Here is a 20,047-nt window from a genome sequence, read left to right on the forward strand (position 1 = left end):
TCTGAGCAAAGCCTTTGTTAGGGGAATGTTAATGTTTGGTTAAATGTCCTTAGTTGGAAAAGAAAACCATGTGAACAGCTTTTGAGATTCACTCCTTAATCACATGTGGAAGGGGTATTGAGATGTCAGGACTTTTTCTTCTAATATGAGGTGGACAAATAGAGGGGTGGGAAATGGAGGTTCACAGTGGTCATGAGATTTCTGAGCATCCGTGCTGGGAGCAACTCCCAGCTCTTTCGTGTTGATGCAGTTACTTGGTGTTAGGCCAAACCATGCCTTTGTGTGTAAAGTTATCACCTAAAAATTGGCATCAAAAGATGGATTATTGTGAAATATTGACACCTAATGCTATTTTACATATTAGACATCTGTGAACAACTTTGTATTTCCACGGCTACCCTCATGTCATGGATGAGGGAATAAATGTAAGTGGAAATTTGTATTAGGAATGTGCAAAGTTACTCTGGGAGTTGTTTAAAACTAAATGTGCTGTGAATCTATTGCCTGGAAGTTGTAAACAGCTGAAGTTCAGCCATACTGGAGTAATGTATTTACCAGAAAGCCATTAAATGTTTCTGTTGTGAAAAAGTCCCCTCATTCCTGCCTAACTATAAGTGAAGTTCTCATAAATAATTCATTTTGGACTGTGACCAAGCATGGTAGTGGTCAACTGTCATGACTCAGTGAAAAAGATACAATCTTGAGAAGAGGACATTTCTGCCTGTGATTAGTTTTTGAAGTGCATTTCATGGTCCGAGTACAAACTGATGCCTCCTGAGTGACGCTGGGAGAGCAGCACAGGGAAACTTGTTATATTGCTTTTTATGTGGCTGCTCTCACACAGACAGCTTTTGTTGGGGGTTACCTCTTGTCTCCTTTCCCAGCCTTGCGGTTGACAACAATCAAGTTCTCAAAATACCTTATTTGCCTCTGTTAATAAATTAGGTTTTAACTATGCTTTTGCCTCAGGCACTTTACTGCAAGCTGGATTTCAGAGGCTTGGGCAACAAATCTCTTCTTGATGTACTCCCACTCGGCCGTGCCTACCTCTCACTGCGTTTGGCAGAAATCATGGCACGCGCACCACGTCCTGCAGCTCTTTCCTGGATTGGGAACTTGTCTCTGACAAAAGACAGCATCTTTCCATTTATGCAAAGCAAGCAAGCCATAATCCCACTGATATGATGAAGTTACTTGTAGGATTATGGGAGGGGAAGGGTTTGTGTGAAGGCAGCTTATCCTGATATCATTCCTGAGATGAAGTTATATGCATGTGCCTTTTCCATTGAGGTCATAGGTGGAGAGTGCCCTTAAAACATGAAAGCAAGTGAGGGGAAGAATCTCATTTGTTCAGGGGAAAAATATGGGTCAATAGATACATTCACATTGACAAGGTTACGGTTGGGTTTTTGGACTGTCATGTTTTGTTTAGCACAGGCTTTGGGTTGTCACTGTGTGTGGACAGTGTCATCACTGTGAATTCAGGGTGTTCCTCAGCTGCTGTGCACCCACGAATGCAGATACTGGTCTTTTTTCATCACCTGAGAATATCTGTTTTACCTTGTAGGTCTCACAAAGCTTTTAAACATGATCTTTTTGCAGGATGTGATCGGCGGAGCGCTGATTTCGGCTGTGCTGCTTGTGCTCTTGTATCCTGCGTGGGACATGATAGATCACTCGCTGTTAACTAGTCCCTTCTGTCCACTGCTTTCCATAGTTGTGCCTCTCGTCTTATGTTACAACTACCCCAAACTAGACTATTACAGCCCTACGAGGGGAGACACCACTACTATCTTAGGAGCAGGAGCTGGAGCAACTGTGGGATTTTGGTTAAATAACCAGTATGTTGCACCAGCCTACACCGGTGAAAATTTTCAGCTTGGATTTCCTCTGATCACCAGTAAAATCGTGGTGGTTGTGCTAGCCAGGTTCTTTGTAGGGATCTTTGTTGTTCTACTGACGCGCCAGCTCATGAAGAGTGTGGTCCTTGGCATGCTGCGTTACCGGTACAAGTTTCCCATTGGCGACCTGGAAGCCCGGAGACGACTGGAAGTTGAAGTGCCGTATAAATTTATAACGTACTCCTCAGTTGGCTTCAGTGCTACCGTGATTGTGCCACTGCTGCACAAGCTGTTAGGATTGATGTGAGCATAGCGCCTTCCTTACGAAGTAACGTACGGCACCACCATTTCAGAGACGCGATAAGTCGATCAAGGCTGGTAACTTGACCAAAAAGTGTTTTGTGCCTTTCTGCACTGGTGTGGTGGGTCGACCCTGGCTGGATGCCAGGTGCCCACAGAGCCGCTCTATCACTCCCCTCCTCAACCTGACAGGGTGAGAAAATATAACGAAAGGCTTATGGGTCGAGGTAAGGACAGGGAGAGATCACTCACCAATTACCATCATGGGCAAAACAGACTCGACTTGGGGAAATTAATTTATTACCAATCAAATCAGAGTAGGATAATGAGAAATAAAACCAAATCTTACAACACCTTCACCCCACCCCTCCCTTCTTCCCAGGCTTAACTTTACTCCCAATTTTCTCTACCTCCTCCCCACCAGCACTGCAGGGGGACAGGGAAGCGGGGTTGCAGGCAGTTCATCACACGTTGTCTCTGGTGTGGAGACAGTCCCCACAAGCTTCCTCTGATGTGAATCTTTCCCACGGGCTGCAGTTCTTCACGAACTGCTCCAGCGTGGGTCCCCCCCGGGGTCACCAGTCCTGCCAGCAAACCTGATCCAGCGTGGGCTCCTCTCTCCACAGGGCCACAGGTCCTGCCAGGAGCCTGCTCCACGTGGGCTTCCCACAGGGTCACAGCCTCCTTCGGGCACCCACCTGCTCTGATTTGGGTCCCCCCTGGGCTGCAGGTGGGTCTCTGCTCCCCCGTGGACCTCCCTGGGTGCAGGGCACAGCTGCCTCACCATGGGCTGCACCACGGGCTGCGGGGGAATCTCTGCTCCGGCGCCTGGAGCACCTCCTGCCCCTCCTGCTGCACTGACCTTGGGGTCTGCAGAGTTGTTTCTCACATATTCTGACCCCTCTCTCCTGGCTGCAATTGCTCAGTTGTTTTTTTTCTCTCAAATACATTATCCCAGAGGCACTACCATGGTGGCTGATGGGCTCAGCCTGGGCCAGCGGCGGGTCCGTCCTGGAGCCGGCTGGCATTGGCTCTGTGGGACATGGGGGAAGCTTCCAGCAGCTTCTCACAGAAGCTGCCCCTGTAGCCCCCCGCTACCAAAACCTTGCCATGCCCAATACAACTGGCCTAAAATACCCAATTTGGAGGAGTCACGGGAATTGTTGTACGCAAATAACTTTGGCTTAGAAGTCACTGACCCCACTGTATCCTATAACTAGAGACCCCTGCCCCAGACGACTAAAGATGACAAGCACAGAGCACAAAGCCAAAATCCCTGCTAGAGCAGCAGCAGCCACCAGTTTGCCATGGGGTTGGGAGTGCCAAGAAGCATGGCTGTCCATGTGGGACACTGACCCCATGGCTCTGCAGACTGTGAAACCACCTGCCTGGCTGTGGGGTTGCTCCTGCTGAAGCAGGAGAGCAAGCCAAGGAAGGGCTTGTGTTTGGGGCATGGGGGAGTGAGTGGCTGCAGGGGTGGGGGAAGAGGCAACCAGCCAAGAGCAAAGCTCTGTCCCTGGGGCATGCAGAGCTAACGCCTGGGGACTGGGGGCAAAGGAGGAGTGGCTGAAGATGGGAAGGTTATGTGGAGATGGAGGGAGGTGGATGCTCTTCAAGCGCTGGCACCTTTCTGCTGTCAGGCTTTGGTGGGAACGTCCTGCTGGGCAAGACAGCAGGTTTCTTCAACAAGCAGTATTGGCAGAGATCAGAGATGGCCACACTTGGGTGTACCTGAGCATTTTCCTAAAGAAATCTGATAATTATTGTACTTGTCATAGTGTCTTCTGACGACACTGCCAGACCTGGCTATTTCTATGTGTATGGTTTTACCCACTGCAATCCCTCAAAAAAAAAAAAAACCCAAACAAAAAAGTAAAACAGAAGAAAGAAAAATCCAACAGAAAACATTTTAAATGATTTGTAACAAATGTATCTTGGGTATTTATAAGAAAGCCTCCACTAAAAGATCCTTTGCCTATATACAACCGAGCGGAGTTGTTACCACAATATTGAGGCTTGTGTTCAAACTGTTTAATTCCAATTTAGCTTCCCTGTCTAGGGGATGGGACAAAGTCCTTCCTACTGTGCAGGGGTGACAAGTAGTGTCCTTAAACTACGTTGTGGAAGGAGCTGAGTGGTGACTCTGGTGACTACAGCGTGTGGTGATGATAAGATGCCATCATTTTCTGATGCTGCACAGCATTATAGTTGGTCTTCCATGCATCTTGCATTACCATTATACACTTGTAGAACAGCAGTTGAGTGTTCATAGGAGGATCATTGCTATAACTCAGGCCGCTTATTTTGAAAAAATATTTATCAGCTGTTGGACCAATGAGCTGTTGAGAAATACAGCAGTGAATGTGGTCTGCTTGACTAGAAAAATGTAACACATGATGACCATGGAGCTTCGAGCATGGCCCCTGTGCCTTTCCTGGCAGAATGTACAGTGAAAGCCAGCTTTTTAACCATGTACGCTTGTCTTCTTGGCGGCAAGCAAAATCAACCCAAAGAATGTAAAGGAGATGCTTTGCCATCAGTTGATTGCTTGATAAATATAACTAAGTTCCAAAAATGTAGCTGAGAGTTTTGTCTGAGAAGCGGGAGGTGTGCCCATGAAAGAGCTGTGCGATTTTAAAGTCAGGTTGGTTGTCTCCAAAAGAAACGCAGGCAGAAAATTTAACCAGTTTTACGTTTGACCAGGCTGTGAATAAACTGTTTTAAATCAGGCTGTGTTGACTTTACATGTGTACGTAAGCAGCTTTGATGAGTCTTTTAGCAGGGCACATGTCCACTCACACGTGCCCTTTGGTGAATGCTGGACTCGGGCCACCAAAGCCATAGGGCCACATCCTCAGTCTCTCTCCCTCCCACACACCACAGAAATGCTGCCATCAGGCTCTTAAACACCTTTCAAATACCTTCTGTTAAGAGTGCTTTATGATGTACAGCTGCATGGCAGAGCTGAAGCCCTGTGGAGGTGCCACATCACAGCTGACGGGACCAAACTTAGGAAAAACTTGACAGCAAGCTGAGCATTTAAGCTGTGGAGTGGAATCAGTTAGTCCCAAGAAAGGCACAGTTTGATGGGGACATTCATGCAGCATGTAAAATTTCTCTTCTGCATCACAGCTACACAGTTGTATGCTATGAAGATTTTATAAATTATATATAAATGCTTGGATTTATAAAATATGTGCACAGGTATTTTTATCTTTTATAGTATTCACCTGCATGTGATTCATGCAATACATGCAAACTGTATTTGGTTCAAATTTTAAAATATACCTATTTTGCAAAATTTTGTGGTTCTCTGTTTGTTTTGCGTCCTCTGTTGCTACTTGTAAATGATTGATGCAAGGGGAATGAGTCGCAGTTTAAAAAGCTTCCTAAATGCAGCCACCCACCTCTTTTCCTCAGCTGGCCTGCTTACGGCCCCTTGTCCCCTGCTCAGTCTAGCTGTGAGCTTTGGCTCCTCTGGGCTCAGCAGCAACATCCTGCTTATCGTGCTTTTTTTAAAAACAGTAAAGATTATTGATCTACTCACAACTATTTGTTACGTCCTTTGCAAACAGAAACTTGTGAGTTGCCATGTCATTAGTGATGGAGGATGCTTGGGCACATGGAATCTCCTCCACCTGCAATATCTACCTCTAATAGACTAAACAGTTAATTGGAAGGCAAATTTGATTTCAAATTAATATATGCAATTATAGCATGACGTCCCATAAACTGCAGAATATTTTGTGTTCATTGAGGAGCATATCAAGGTTTTGTTGTCAAGGATGTGTATTTGAAACCAGGTAGGGCCATATCCTCCCCTCAGCATCACATCCTGCCTGGAAATGGTGTGCTCATGGGCCACCAAGTGCTCACAGCTGATTGGGGTGAGCCCTGATTATTTCAGCATCCCTGGGCTGCTGGGACCAGGAAAGGCTTTCAGCTGGGCTTTGTGCTGAGGCTGTGCTTGTGGGATGCTCACAGGACTGCAGCTGGTCCTGCAGGGCCAGGCTTGAAGAGGCAAGTCCTCTGACAAGGTAGGACATGTCACCCTTTCTGTATTTCATGAACCTGAAGCACCAGGTCCTCACTGCAAACCCATGTGTGCCTTTGCTGTCTTTGGAAGTGCTCCCCACCTTTTCATCCCCACAGTTTGGGTGCCTCTGCAACTCTGGTGTGATGATAGAAAATGAGGTTTTGTGGCTGGTTTGCTGGTTATGTTCTGTAGCCAGTAACACAAAGGCATCAGCTGAATCCTTTTGAGTAGGCATGCTTGGTCTTTAGAGTAAAACACTGCCTTGGATGTGAATGGCATAAGAGAGAATTTCCAGACACAGAGCATCAGCCTTGGAGCCTGGGCTGTTGACTTCTCAGTACTGTCCTGTATGTCCTGGTCCATCTGAGCTACAGCTCTCTATCCCGTGGCCTTCTTCAGCTGGAGGGCTGGTGCCAAGGCAATCTTTTTCTAAACTTCCTTCATTATGCCATCAAGAGGGATCTAGCAGGCACCTCACCTTTAGGTTAGTCTATTCTGCCCTGCCTTGAGGCTGCCTCCTCCTGACATGCTCACTCTGCAAACTGCTTTCTGGGCGCAGGGTGCCGATCCAGGCTTCTTCCAGTCGTGGGGCATCTCTGTGTGCTGGTCCCCTGGCACAGAATCAGCTACTCTGGCAGCAGCCAAATGTTATTGCACCCCTTGGCAGGGATTAGAAACCAAACCAGCAAGCACTGAATTGGCCTGGTTTAGTTTTCCAACAGTAACTTTGTCATGACCCCAGTCTCCTAATCCATCCAAGTTTCTATGTAAGGCTGCTAGTAAGCTTGCATTTGCTTTTCTGGATTCAGGTGATTTAATTTAGGGGACGGAAGAAGAGAAAATGGTTTCAGTTTTAACGCTTCCAATGCACATTGCAAGTAGAAGTTAGGAAATGTGGGTACATCTCTGAACAGGGTGGAAGTGTGGCTCAGCAGCAGTGGAACCTTGTGCATTTGCTAGAACATGTGTAAAGTGTGACCCTCGTTTGCTGCCACCAAGCTCCTGCTCCTGTGGGAGTGCATCGCTCTCCCCGCTGCCCTCCCACGTGCCCGCCCTCACACCAGGCTCAGTTTCAAGGTCGCCGGATGGTCAGAGGTGTCGTGTGTGCCTGAGGCTGTGACCCCCATGGCAGCCTCCTGGCAGCACCCGTTGCTTTTGCTTGGCTTGTTCCATACTCACCTGCCAAGCCAAGAATGATTTAAATTGCAAGCAAGCACACTACCAGCCTGGAGATGGAAACATCCCAAGCGTTACCTTTACATAAGTACTCTCGCACAATGGTAACAGTGATCTGCAAGTGCAGAGACCTGGGGCTGGGACCTGCAGCCAGGCTGGCTCAGAATTTTTGCTGTTTGGAAGAGCACCTTTGCAGCACCAAAGCACAGCAAGGATGAACCCAGAAGTCAGTACTCGTGTCCAGCTGAATGGATGCAGCAGTGACCCAGATAGCACATTAAAACAGGCTTTGACCTCTCCATCACCAGCTCTCCAGCCTTTTGTGCTCGTGTTCAGATCCAGTACCCACAGCCGGCAGGAACAGGCCAAAAGTAATTAATAAGTGGGGCCTGCTAGTGAAAAATCCAGCTTTCAACTCTTCCTTAAAAAAAAAATCAAAGTTCAAAAGATGTTCAAAAATTGCTCAAAAGTCACCACTGTCAGCAGACAGTGTTTCCTTTGCCAGAGGGCACACCTATAGCGAAGAGTAAAAGCAAAATTGTAATGCTCATGGTAGCTCTCTCTAGCACAGAGCTGTGTGTTAGATACTTTGATTATTGACTACAGCTATGAGCAAGCTGTATCAGATACTTGGTTTTGGGCTACGAAAGACAACGCCGTGCAATAAATGCACTAGACTTTATGAAGTGTCCCACTCATCGGGATTCACAGCTAATCCTGAGCACAGCACTACAGCAAAGCTTGAATTTCAAAGCTACAGCAGCCTCTGCAAGGCTGCTGGCACCGTGTCTAGCTGTGAGAGGGACGGTGGCTCTGAAGAGGCTTTTTAACCTTTCTCTTCTCTTCCTCTACTTTTAGCAAGTAATGCTACTTCCCCGGGACAGCGCTCATGTCCCGTTTGTGGAGCACTTAGCTACTGACACACGGGCAAATGGTATGAAAAAGGAGAAGTGCTCCCTAAAAGCCTTGCCACACATACCACTGCAGCTCAAGCCCTTAGTCCCAGTCTAATCTGGTCTTTACACTCAAAGAACAGTAAATTCACAGGAGAATTGGGACACCCAAAGAGTCAGAAAATCTTGTGTAGAGAAATATATTTAGTGCACGCAAATATGCCTGTACTCTGCTGAAATGCAAATCTGCCTTATTGTCGTCCTAATCCCCGTGCATGACACACTAATAAACAGGGGGGTTTAATACTTACCATCTGCGTTACAGATTGCTTCCCACACTGTGAGCTTGCTTGGTTACAGTTGTGTAGGCATCATGGAGAGATATATCCTGCAAACGACAAGCTGGCTAATCCCTTGGGAGACTTTAAGATGTGAGCTGCAGTTTTCTCACTCTCCGTGGGCACTGGAGTCAGTCGTGCAACGTATGGCAATAGCTATATTCTCATTTCACGTCTGTCATGCAGAGATAATTAAAATCTACACTTCCATCTGAGGGGAACTGTAGGGTTTCCAGATGGGTAACTGTAGTGCATTATTCATACTGCATTAACACTTGCACCAAAAAGCCTTGCCTGTTGCCCTCCCACCTGTTAAGACGACTAACAGGACTACCATTGAAAAGCCATCATGGGTGCAGCAATAGGGGTCTGTGCAGACATGCAGCTCATAAACGTGTGAGCGTACCTCATGCTCCCCATTGCACATCTCTCCTCTCAATGAAACAGTCATTGTAACACCCTTCTCCAGCATCACCCAGATGTCCACTCTTGGCTAGTCCCCTCCCGGGATCAGGGGCTATCTGGCTCTCACAACAGAAACGAGCCAGAGCGTATTGGCCTAATGCAAAATACTGGCTATTGTTACCCTGCAACATTAGCAATGGTTATAATATTGCAAATGAGGGACAGCCAGCTTCGTTAGCAGGCCAGTCAAGAGCCTGCTTCAGAGTACTGAGCTGGCCACCCACCCAGCAACGTTACACCAGGAAGGATGTATTGGGCACCACCGTGCTGGGTGGAGCAGCCTCTCAGTTTCCCAGACAGCAGAGGCACAATGCGCCAGGCTGTGGCGTAACTGCTACCAGAAAGCCTCCTAGAAGGAAAAGCCTGACCCGTAAGAGGTTCTCCTATGTTGTCAGGGGCAAAACAGCAAGAAAAGTAAAACTGTCCGAAAGCTGCGTGGTCCCTGCTGTGCAGCTGGGGTCCAGAAAACCACTGGTGGGGCTGTGTGAGTGCAGCGGGACCACGCTAACTTCTGCAGACAAATATGCCAGCCTCAGTCGGACAAAGGCTTTGATATTTTTCAGCTCCTCAGGCAAATGACCGTTGGCATATGCTCTTAAATGCATTTCCCCAATTTGGTCTGGAGCTTCAAAAAACCACTAGACTTACATCAACCATGAAAAAATTTAATTCCACCCCCTCCCCTTTCTGAATTTAGAATGATAAAGGATCAACAGTTATGTCTGGAGTAGGGAAGCAGATATTACACACATCTTGCTTACAAAATAGCTCTGGTTTTCATGAAACAAGTTTATTTTCCTCCCCCAGCCATTGATGAGCACATGACAACCGTACAGAATAAAAGCTCAACTCCTTAGTTCTGCTCACATTCACTCAACATTTGCTCTAATCAATTATCTTATTTCATGCAATAAGAAAAGAATGAGATTCCTGTTATGCAGCCATAATCAGTTACAGTATGAAGCTGTGTCTGTGGAACATTTCTGATTTTGAAAACTAATCATGTGCTCTGCCATTACATTTCTCTTGTAAAACACTTGGCTTTTTCTCAACTTGTTTCTTCCCCCCCCCGCTTTAAAAATATTGAGGGCACGGTCTAGTCCGAGATGCCACATTCTTACCCTGCAGAAGCTAGCCAAATTGCACTGTGAGGAATGTATTTACCCAGGGAGTCAGGCTCTGTTTTTCTAGTTTATTGGAACATAAAAGCATAAGCGGATGTCCCCTGCAGAGGAAGACAAAAGAGCAGAGGGTGCTGCATGTGACAGTGGACGGCTGTAGGAGGATAAAAGTCCCATCTTCACACGAAGGGCTGAATGTTGATCTCTAGGGCAGAGCATGGCATGGTGAGCTCAAACTTGGTGATAACATCGGGGTGTAGGACTCCAAGTTTCCCAACGCTTTGACCTTTGGCAAAGATCTCAGCACAGCGACCAGGAAAGAAAGCAGAGCCTGTAAAGAAAATGAGAGAAAAATCAATATTTCTCCGGGCCAAAGAAGTCAATAGGCATTTAACATGGAGAACAAAGCTCTCAGTATTAAACTGTTCTCTGTGCTGAGATGCTAAGAAGGGGCTCTCACTTTCTTGCATTAACAGTTGTCACGATTGATAGAGAATGAGGAAACACTTTGAGTTAAAAATAAAATGTGAAGCCCAAAGCGTGGGCATTTTTCACATTCCAGTTGTTTTGACTAAGTTACTCCCATAATAGAAATTAGCACAGATAATGCTAGTCAGAGTCGAGTCAGAGGGCTACTGAAATGAAGAACTTTTGCAGGCTTTAGGCTATTTAACACCTGAATGTTTCCCACCTTACTCTGTTTAAGGAAATAAAGCCTGCTGTCATCTAAGGGGTAAGTAGGCATGTCACGCTTGATTACGTGTCACATAATTAGAAACAACCTACATTCCTCATCTGGAGAAGAGCTTTTAAGCAGTTTCATATACACTAAAACTGTGGAACAATGAACAGCTCAAAGGAAGTTGAAGATCATCTTCCTCTTACCTCAAACCAGGCCCCAAGTTTTAACTGTTATTTGGGACTAAAAAAAAAAGTAAAAAAAAAGTAGTTGAATTGGCCATGAAGAAATTGGGAGGAGCTGTGCAGACTTTTTCATGGAAAGCTTTTTCTACCTGGGAACTTATCTGTGTGTGCTGGCTACACCGGCAGTATGTTCAAGCTTGTCTACAGCAGCTACACTTGAATTTTTTGGTTTCTGTCCTGCGGTGAGTGGCATTTTGACCTGACAGCCCTTCAAAAGACAAAACCAAACCAAACCAGCAAGCTGCTCCTTCTGAAGCCACCTCTTTCATAACAAGTGTGTGGAAGCAAGGCACAGTGCACAGGACCTCTAGTGAGTAGTGCTGCAAATGATGCTGTGAATTCAAAGGACAAGAAAAAAGAAGAAACAAGGCCACTGAATCCTACAGATCCTCCTGTAGAAAGCTGCCTCTGCCATGTTTTTAATGCTACTAACATTGCAGAGAGGGAAGGGCTCTTTACTAGATTTCCACTCAGAAGTTGGCAGGGACAGCATCGGGGAGCAGCCAGCTTCCCTGCCCTCACCCCTGCTCTGCATCCTTCTCTCAATAGGCTAAAATCCAACATAGCATCTTCTACAAGAAGAGCTGGTTATCGGGTATGTGTGAGGTTGCATCGGTGAGGATGAGAATCATCCCTGCTCTACTTGCTTCTGTGCCAGTACGAAGACAAGAGCTGAGGAGCTGCTTCCAGTCCTGCTCCCTGCCTGCTACCGACACGGCACTCAGCCCGTCAGCACCCTCTGCATCCCACAAAAGGATCGCAAGAATTTCCTAATTGCCAACTTACTCCCTGGTTGCTCCAAATGCTATTTAAGGTTCAGGATCAGCCCAGGACATTTTACTACATTTACAAGGCGCTATTTAAAAAAGGCAATAAAGGGCCAAATTAAACTCAAACTTCAGGAACATTTTCATGACACTGATCACCAGTGGTCAAGCCCATACTGTCTTTGCTAGCTCCCCAGTGGAAATAGTTCATTTAAGTAGTGTCTTGTATGAGGTTTGTAGTCATAACTTGCAGCTACAGGAATAAGAACAGCAATTAGGTCTTTTTCTTGTCCAACATGCTGAAAGTACAAATTAACTTAAATGTGTTACTTCAATTTTGGCTGCCTTGTAAAATCTGACAGCAGTAGTAAATGATCACAATAACATTACCTAAAGGCTGTTTTAAAAAATATTCAGTACCAGTATATTTTAAATCATCCAGTTCCAGTCTTAGCTACAAGCGCAAACCAACTACTTACACTGGACGTACAAAAGTGAAATTATCTAGCCCCTGGACGTCACTGGCATGTGACTCTAGCCAAACAGACACTTGCCACTGCCAAGCTGCACTATTCAAAACAAGTGTTAAAATAAAACTTGATGAAACAAATTTAGAAAAGAAACAAAGGCCACACATACAGATCACTCTGCAGATTGTGGGTGAAAACATAACCCCAAAATAAAGTACCCTTGTAGTTAGTGGTAAAGGCTCTCCTTTTTGTGAATAAAGCTGGTATTGTACCAAGGATGTGAGCAGCACACAGTGATGTTCTTTTAGAAACTTAACTGTTAGCTTAAACTGGCACAAGAGCAAGAACCAAGCAGAAGTTAATAATGTTGGCATGGTACCCCACTATAAAATTATAGGAAAAAAGAGCTTTGACAATACAGTTAGTTAAAAAGCTGTGAGTTTGACTTGTCTGTTTTTCTGAGCTGCCTTGTGTGTAACCTTGGGAAAGTTACTTTATCTTCTTGCACATCTAAACCCAATTATATCACGAGACGAGACTTTTAAAACTTGTTGTAGACCTCTGGATGGGGTCTAAAATAATACTGCACTCAGTCAATCTATCAAAGGCAGTTTCCAAGATCTGTGCTGCTTCCCATTGTGTGAAACAATTTTATGTTTTCAGGCACAAGAAATGCTCTGCTATCCGGGTATCACCAGTTGTTGGTCTCCCACTTAGGCAGAAGGTGGACAAGCAGCGGGGGAACCTGAAGCCTTACCTGACCTTCACATCCACCACTACTGACCTTTCCTAGAGGTTAACTTCAGGAGAAGTTTCTTTGCATTTAACTAAATAATATGCATTTGTGATAAATTTTGAAAACTGATGGCAATTCATGACATTATACTGGAAACTATGAAATGGCTTAATGATTATGGCATAAAGAGTTATGTTACCTAGAACCTTAACACCAATAAAATTCATCCGTCCTTACCCTGAGCTTACAGGACAGCTCCACAACACAAGTGAACTGAATCAGTGAATCACCACTGCCAAAAGGGAGGTGGTGGCTCTGCACCTGGAGAGGGGAGGAGCTGTTGATTAGGTCCAAGCCTTTACCATGAAACTACACATTCAGTGTGGCTCTGAATATGCTGCTCCAGGGTTAGGCATTCAGCCGTATTTTCTGCCTCATATGCAGCAACTGATGCTAGACCATGATGTTATTTTATTTTATGCTTCCTTGCAGGGAAGAGGTAAATACATAATTAAAATCAAGTGGAAACATTTAGCTCCCCAAAGTGCAGGAAGCAGAACCTTCAAATCACCTCTCCACTTCTAGTTAAGCTAACCCTGAAATGTTGGTTACTTCACGGTGCAGTCACTAGCATGCCCGGTGCTTTGCAGACATGGCGCTTGCAGAGTATAATTCTGTGACTGGAAGAGATCAGACAATTAAGCACATAAAAATGAAAGAACCTTTTAAAAGCTTTAGGGTCCCCATTTATCCAGCTAACACGTGGCCCTTGCACCAAAGAAACATGAGCCGAGGAATAGATTCACAGAGAGTTTATGAACTCTGGTTAATAATAAAACTATTATTATGGTAATTGGCTGCACTACAGAATGCTTCAAAGTATATCCCTGCCTGCCAAAAGGGTCTCCAGATTGCATCCCAGAGGGGGGATCTAAGGTCTTCCTCATCTTGACAACTCTTCCTTTCACCACACACATGATAAGAGGAGATTGGCTCATGCCTGAGACTGCATGTTGTTGGTCCATGTATCTCTGCCAGGGCACCAGAATTTGGAGCAAATGTAAATTTCTGATCAAAAAATTCAGACATTGAAAAGGAAGCACATAAAAAAAGAAAAAACTCAGAACCAACATGAAAAATCTGAGCAGAAAGAGAGGAAAAAAGAAATGAGCATTTTGCAGCTGGGGGGAGTGCTTTGAGTGGGGGACCAACCATGACTAGGAAAGGAGACCTGAGGTAGAGGAACCTCAGTCTGTTGAGGACAAGCCATGGATGGCAGGAGGACCTGAGCAACCCACAGAGCAGCACAGCAAACCAGAGGATTTGTCAAAATAACCAGGAAACAAAGGTAAGGATTTTTTTTCCCTGATCTACGTATTTCTTGTATTATCAAGTAAATAGCAATGGTGTTTTAGATTTCTAGAAAAGCTTATGTTATAGACTGGACTATCATGTTAACTCTTGAAGTAAAGTATAAAACTTTAGAGTGAGAGTCAAGGCTATATGAAAGATGTGTGCTTGTGCTACTTGCAAATATGGGGAATCAGCAAAAAATGCACACGGTATTATCTTGTTTGAAGAAATCACACCATAAGCTGAAGCCCCGTGTTCTTAAGCTTCAATAAAGTCTTGATGCCAAAAGAAGTCCAAAGGGTGCCTTTCCAGAAGAGTTAGCAGCTGTGACCTGCAGCTTTTGAGCAGGAGTTCAAAGTTGACAATAGTTTGTCCTATCTGTGTATGTAGTATTCCCAAGAACAGTATGGTTGTGAAGAGCATGGTCTTCCTGAAGAAAGCTTTCACTAGTCCAGCAGTCACCAAAGCACACCTGGAGGCACCATTATCAGTAGGTGTGCTGGGAAGGGACTGCATTTGCTGCTGGTGCAATCATATTGAAAGGCTGCTCTTGTAGGTCTGGTTGGTTGTACCATCAACTACACATTGGGAGCCAAAATTCACTTTAAGGAAAACAGATTTATCAATATTGATATATTAGTCCTTTCTGTTCTGCACACAAATAGTACTTCATAAACTTCACCTTGAAATCTAGTCAGAAATCGCATTGTCCTTGATGATAGAGATCTATACAATGTCAGAGGAAGCCAGAAGGTCTAGCACTGGAAATCCACTTCTTAATATGTCAACATTATAACTGGTAGTTACAAGAAGGGGGGGGGTGGTGAAATACAATATGCATTCCTAAAGAAGAGATGCCAAAGCCAGCCGTGTCTTGTGCTGACATACTACACGCAAGTGAAAGACAAAAGCCACTTCTCGTGGCTGCAAGTAAGAATTTAATTTCCAATGTTCAGTGATGTAGAAATAATACCTTTAATTAAAGCTTCTGTAGCATGTCCTCAAAATCTGTAATTGCCTCTCTGTATTCAGGCAACAGGGCTACTTTGATTGCTTTGGGGTAATTCTTTGGCCAGTAATCCAATAGAGCATGTAGTCTTTAGCACATTTTCTGGCTAATTGACCCTCAAAGAGCTCAGAGTTCTCTGCACTCTTTGTTGTCAAACACCTTGCACAGTTTCTTTTCTCCACCTTACTCTCCCTCCTTCTCAAAAAGAAATAGATTAAAGTAGTATTATAGGCCTACAGTTGCACTAAGCCTTCAAACCCACTTGTTTGTTCATATAATTTAAAGGAACATCGGAAGCTGAAGCTTAAGAAGGTAATAGAGCAGAGCTCATCTGGCCTCCAAAGTCTTTCATCTTAATTCTCCATCCCCTTAGTCACTCCAGCTGCCCTTTCACTACCTCATCCTGACTCACCTGGTGAAGTATTTTACCTGTGCTACACTGGATGGAATTTAGTTTTGTGAGGCTAGATGTTGTTTTTCTTTTTAGGATCAGGTTCTTCACATTTTCAACTAATTCCTTCTTTTGGCAGATGCGCTCAAATGCAAAGTCACAGGGTGCTCTCAGACCAGTCAGTATTTTAAAAGGCAACTACCTTTTCTTGCTCATGTATGCAGTGCAGTTAGGGTTCCAGAACCTTATGGAAAGCAACAGCAACCTCAAAATCATACCTTGTCATGGGATGATTTACCGTCAGCTGATTTTTGAAATCACAGACATCTCAAATCTTGCATGATTTTTGGAACATACTGACAGACCAATTGCTCTTTTAAGTTGTGCATTGTCAGCAGTTCTTCCCCTATATACTCTCATGCCCAGAAAAACCATACCTGGGGATCAGTGGGATATTTATTAATTTTAGTTTCCTGGTTTGTAACTCCTGACGAAAGCTGTGCCAGAACAACCTCCACTCCCCCAATCACACCTGATTCTAATGACATGTCAGGAAATTCAAATCAGTGTAATAGAATTTAAGGTAAGTGCCTTAGAGTTATGTTTTCCCCCCACAAAGAAAATAATTAACACTTGAAAAGATGATAGAAGAAATATCTGTATGATACAAATGAATATGTCCTCCGTCTAAAGGACAACTTCCATTCTGATTTCTTCCTATATTTTTTCAAAAGCCTCCACATACAGGGCATAGCAGAAGAGGGTAAAGGGACAATCAATTATTTACCTGGACTGGTACACTGGATATCCAAAAATAGAGCTGAATGTTAGAGTCCTTGTGCAGACAATGAGACTAGGGAATATGGAGAATCATCCACAAACTTGCAGTGGTCAGTCAATTAATCATCTTCTCGTGTTACAACTAAGTCAGCGGCTGCATTTTTATTAATGCGTTTCTCAGGGAGGGTGTGAGAAAAACTAATTCTTCTATCTAAAAAGAACCCTCTTATACAACTCTACCACTGAATATAGTCTATTGTGTATTCACTGTATTTAAGACTATTTAGGGACCAATGATATTGTTTTACAAATACAAACTTACAATACACTGTAAGCAGTGTGGAAATAATCATAATACGGCTTGGGTCCAGAGTTGACTGTTGTTAGTCATGTTAAAGTGTGTTGCAGTGATGAACTGGGGTAGCTAGCAATCTCTCCTTCATTTGCCTTGAGAACAGAGACCAACACAGACTTTTAGGCTAGATTTATTTTTCATTCTTGCTGTAGAGTGCCCCAGGAGCTTTAACAGAGGATGTTTGGTGTTGCTGGATGTCAGGAAGTGGTTCATGAATGTTAGAGGTTTACAGCTTCTCTTTATTCGCCTGTGTTATTCTCAGGATTACAGCAGTGCCAGACACTTAAGATTATTTGGGTAAATTCACTGTGTTCCTGCCTTTCTTAATGGAAGGTAATATTTGTGTGGATGCTGAGGCTAAGGAAAGCAGACATTTTGGGTCGCTGATCTGGGTAACAGGATTTCACATATTCAGTGCTGGAGTACCAAGGAGGCTGCTTAAATAATGTGTACAGAAAAACTGAAGTAGGAAACCTAGAAAGAAATCTATCAAAGTCTGTGGATTTTTCTAGAAATTGGTATTTGTGTATAAAGCTCAATAAATTTGCATTTGTGTGGCAGTTATGAGAAACAGCAATTCTACACTGGAGTTTAGCCGTACTGTAGAGTTACCATTACATAGCTAATCTTTGCTTTTAGGCCAGTTTTATCTGATTTATCCAGATTTATCTGAAAAGTTATACTTTGTCCTATCCAAAAGTCATAAACCTAAGCTGATATTGTGTCACAGCTATTTATAAAACTAGAGAATTCCTAACCCCAAATAAAGTGCCTTTTTTGGGTTTTTTTTAAGATGTCTTGCTATTTCACTTGAGTTAGAGAACACAAAGCTTTGAATATTAAAAAACTTAATTTCTTTCTGTTACATAACTGTTTTTATCTCTCTTTAAATATCTAAAGGAATAATTCATCCTTGCAAACATCAGAATCTGTCAGAAACTAGAAAACAATAAACCATATTCTTATGGTAGAGGGTATAACATACTCTATGTATGTGCAGTAAGGCAGCAGGTTTTAGCTTTTAGGTTCTGCTTTCATACAAGCATTAGAGAATAACAAGAACCAGCACTAAGTCAGTCTGCAAGTCTACTTTAGTTTGCATGTTGTTTATTCACTTTGTGTCCTAGACCAAGCCGTCCTCCCCGCCCAATGACTTCACATTACTTGCTGAGATAAGTAACAGCCACCTGATGTTACGCTTCCACAGCTACCACATTTCATGCCTTTCAGAAAATGACTTGACAAACTAGCATGGAATAATACATAATTAAACGATGAATCTCAGCAGTCACTGGAACTGTTAATCATTTTGTTTTAGCAACTAAGATTTCTGGTGCAAACCAACACCTTGTGGCTGAAGCACATGGCTGCACCACCAGGAACAGAAATGCCTGAACCAGCTGAGTGTGAGCCAGCCCAGGACAGAAGCAATTCTGGGTCTACAATAAATATGGCTATTCTGCTTCTGGACCCCAACAAGGAGGGTCTGTACCCAGCACATGTTGAGTCTGCACTAGCTCAGCATTTCTTTGCTTATCTACTGTTTTCTAATACATACACCACAAGCAAAGATAAAGACAATTCCTCCACAGTGGGCAACAGAAATACTAATCTTAGGATCCCACATTCATGTTGATCGAAAAGTTTCAGCCAAAATCTTGCAAATTCCTCTTTAAAATTCTACTGCATAAATGTTAGAAAATGTATGTAAGATAAAATTTGAAGCACTGCCCCCTGCCTCCACATCACAGTTCAAAAATCAAACCAGATCAGAGAACTGATTAACTATGAGCTATGAATTCAACATGATCACAGTTGCTAGCATTAATATTAATATTGTAGCGAGAATGAAAGCGTACAGACACCTAGTTGGTCTCTAGCCATAAGCAGGCCATGCAGGAGGTGAAAATGGAATTGAAGGATGAAGCTGTGGCACTGGTCAAGTGTAGCACTTACCAGAGAAGCCAGTGCAACCAGACCTGCACCCTGACCCTCCCTGCTTAGATCACTGCCCCTGTTCACTGAGAAAGAGGATGTGCAATTTGCTGCTATTTCTGCTGCTGGCTTGGATGAATAATTTCAACATTGAAAATGTAGCTTATGTTTAGGAAATAATTTTCTATTTCAAAATGTAAGGAGGCAGACAGAAAAAATGGAAATGACCTAATTCTGTATTATATAATGTAAGCTGTGCCAGACGTTTAAAATTCTTGGTGCAAGGAAGATTTTTATCAGACTCGTTATAATGTATGGTTAAAAAAATATAGTTGCCTTTGTGGGGGAGAGAAAGAATTAAACTCTGGAGAGGCCTCCCTGGTAAAGGAACAGCAGAAGAGCAAAGACTTAATACCAGGGAGAAGAAATTAACACTTTGTGCTCAGGAACACAAATGCCAGTAATTTAGATGGCTCTGGGAGATGACAAAAACTGGTAGAAAATGAAAAGCCTAAATGTCAGGAAAAATGCTACTACTTCTTGGAGCATCCCTAACCTGTCAAAATAATAAAATGCAATGGGAAGAAAAATATTGTAATCTTTATTAGTTGGTAGTTGCAAAAAGAGGAAGATAGCTTGTGTCTCTTTACAAGTTGACTTGACAACCCCCGTGAATATTTTTGCAGTTACCATAGATTTTTTCCTCACACTGTTATACTACAGAAAACATACTTCTAAATGAGTCAATTCAGATGAAATTCTTTTCTGAAATAATCTGAATTTGAGAAACAAGTATTTTCTTTGTTCTCTTATTGAAATTTTTTATTTCATGTGTGGGGGAAAAAGTGTGTCAGACATAATTTCATGATGGAAGTTTAAAAGACAAAGAAGTCTAAGGCCATCAAACCTTTTATTATCCCATGTTGTGCTAAAATAATGTACTTTAACTGATACACCTTTTGGGGGGATAAGGGTTGTGCAAACAGATTGTAGTTGAAGGGTATCAAGAAAGAACATTCAAAAACTTTAAGAGGAGCTGAAATGACCATAAGAATGCAAAGAGCCCTCCTCAAACTCACTTCTGATAGCCTCTTTTTTTTGTAATAAAAATCAATTGTGTAACACAAAGCCAATGAAATAAGACTTATTTCTAGAAC

At 43.5% G+C, this 20,047-nt stretch overlaps 2 protein-coding genes across 2 annotated transcripts in view; one reads left to right on the forward strand and one right to left on the reverse strand.

Moving 5' to 3' along the window:
* SGPP2 (sphingosine-1-phosphate phosphatase 2) overlaps nt 1-5,442 on the forward strand; it is a 40,878-nt gene extending 35,436 nt beyond the window's left edge. Inside the window, exon 5 of the mRNA XM_074834532.1 lies at nt 1,603-5,442. Coding sequence (XP_074690633.1) covers nt 1,603-2,148 — 546 coding nt within the window. The 3' untranslated portion in view covers nt 2,149-5,442. The remainder of the gene's footprint in view (nt 1-1,602) is intronic.
* A 4,376-nt stretch (nt 5,443-9,818) lies between these two features.
* Nucleotides 9,819-20,047, reverse strand: part of FARSB (phenylalanyl-tRNA synthetase subunit beta) — a 41,103-nt gene continuing 30,874 nt past the window's right edge. The window contains exon 17 of the mRNA XM_074833687.1: nt 9,819-10,501. Coding sequence (XP_074689788.1) covers nt 10,350-10,501 — 152 coding nt within the window. The 3' untranslated portion in view covers nt 9,819-10,349. The remainder of the gene's footprint in view (nt 10,502-20,047) is intronic.

This window comes from Strix aluco, chromosome 9, assembly GCF_031877795.1.
Source record: "Strix aluco isolate bStrAlu1 chromosome 9, bStrAlu1.hap1, whole genome shotgun sequence".
Taxonomy (NCBI): Eukaryota; Metazoa; Chordata; class Aves; order Strigiformes; family Strigidae; genus Strix; species Strix aluco.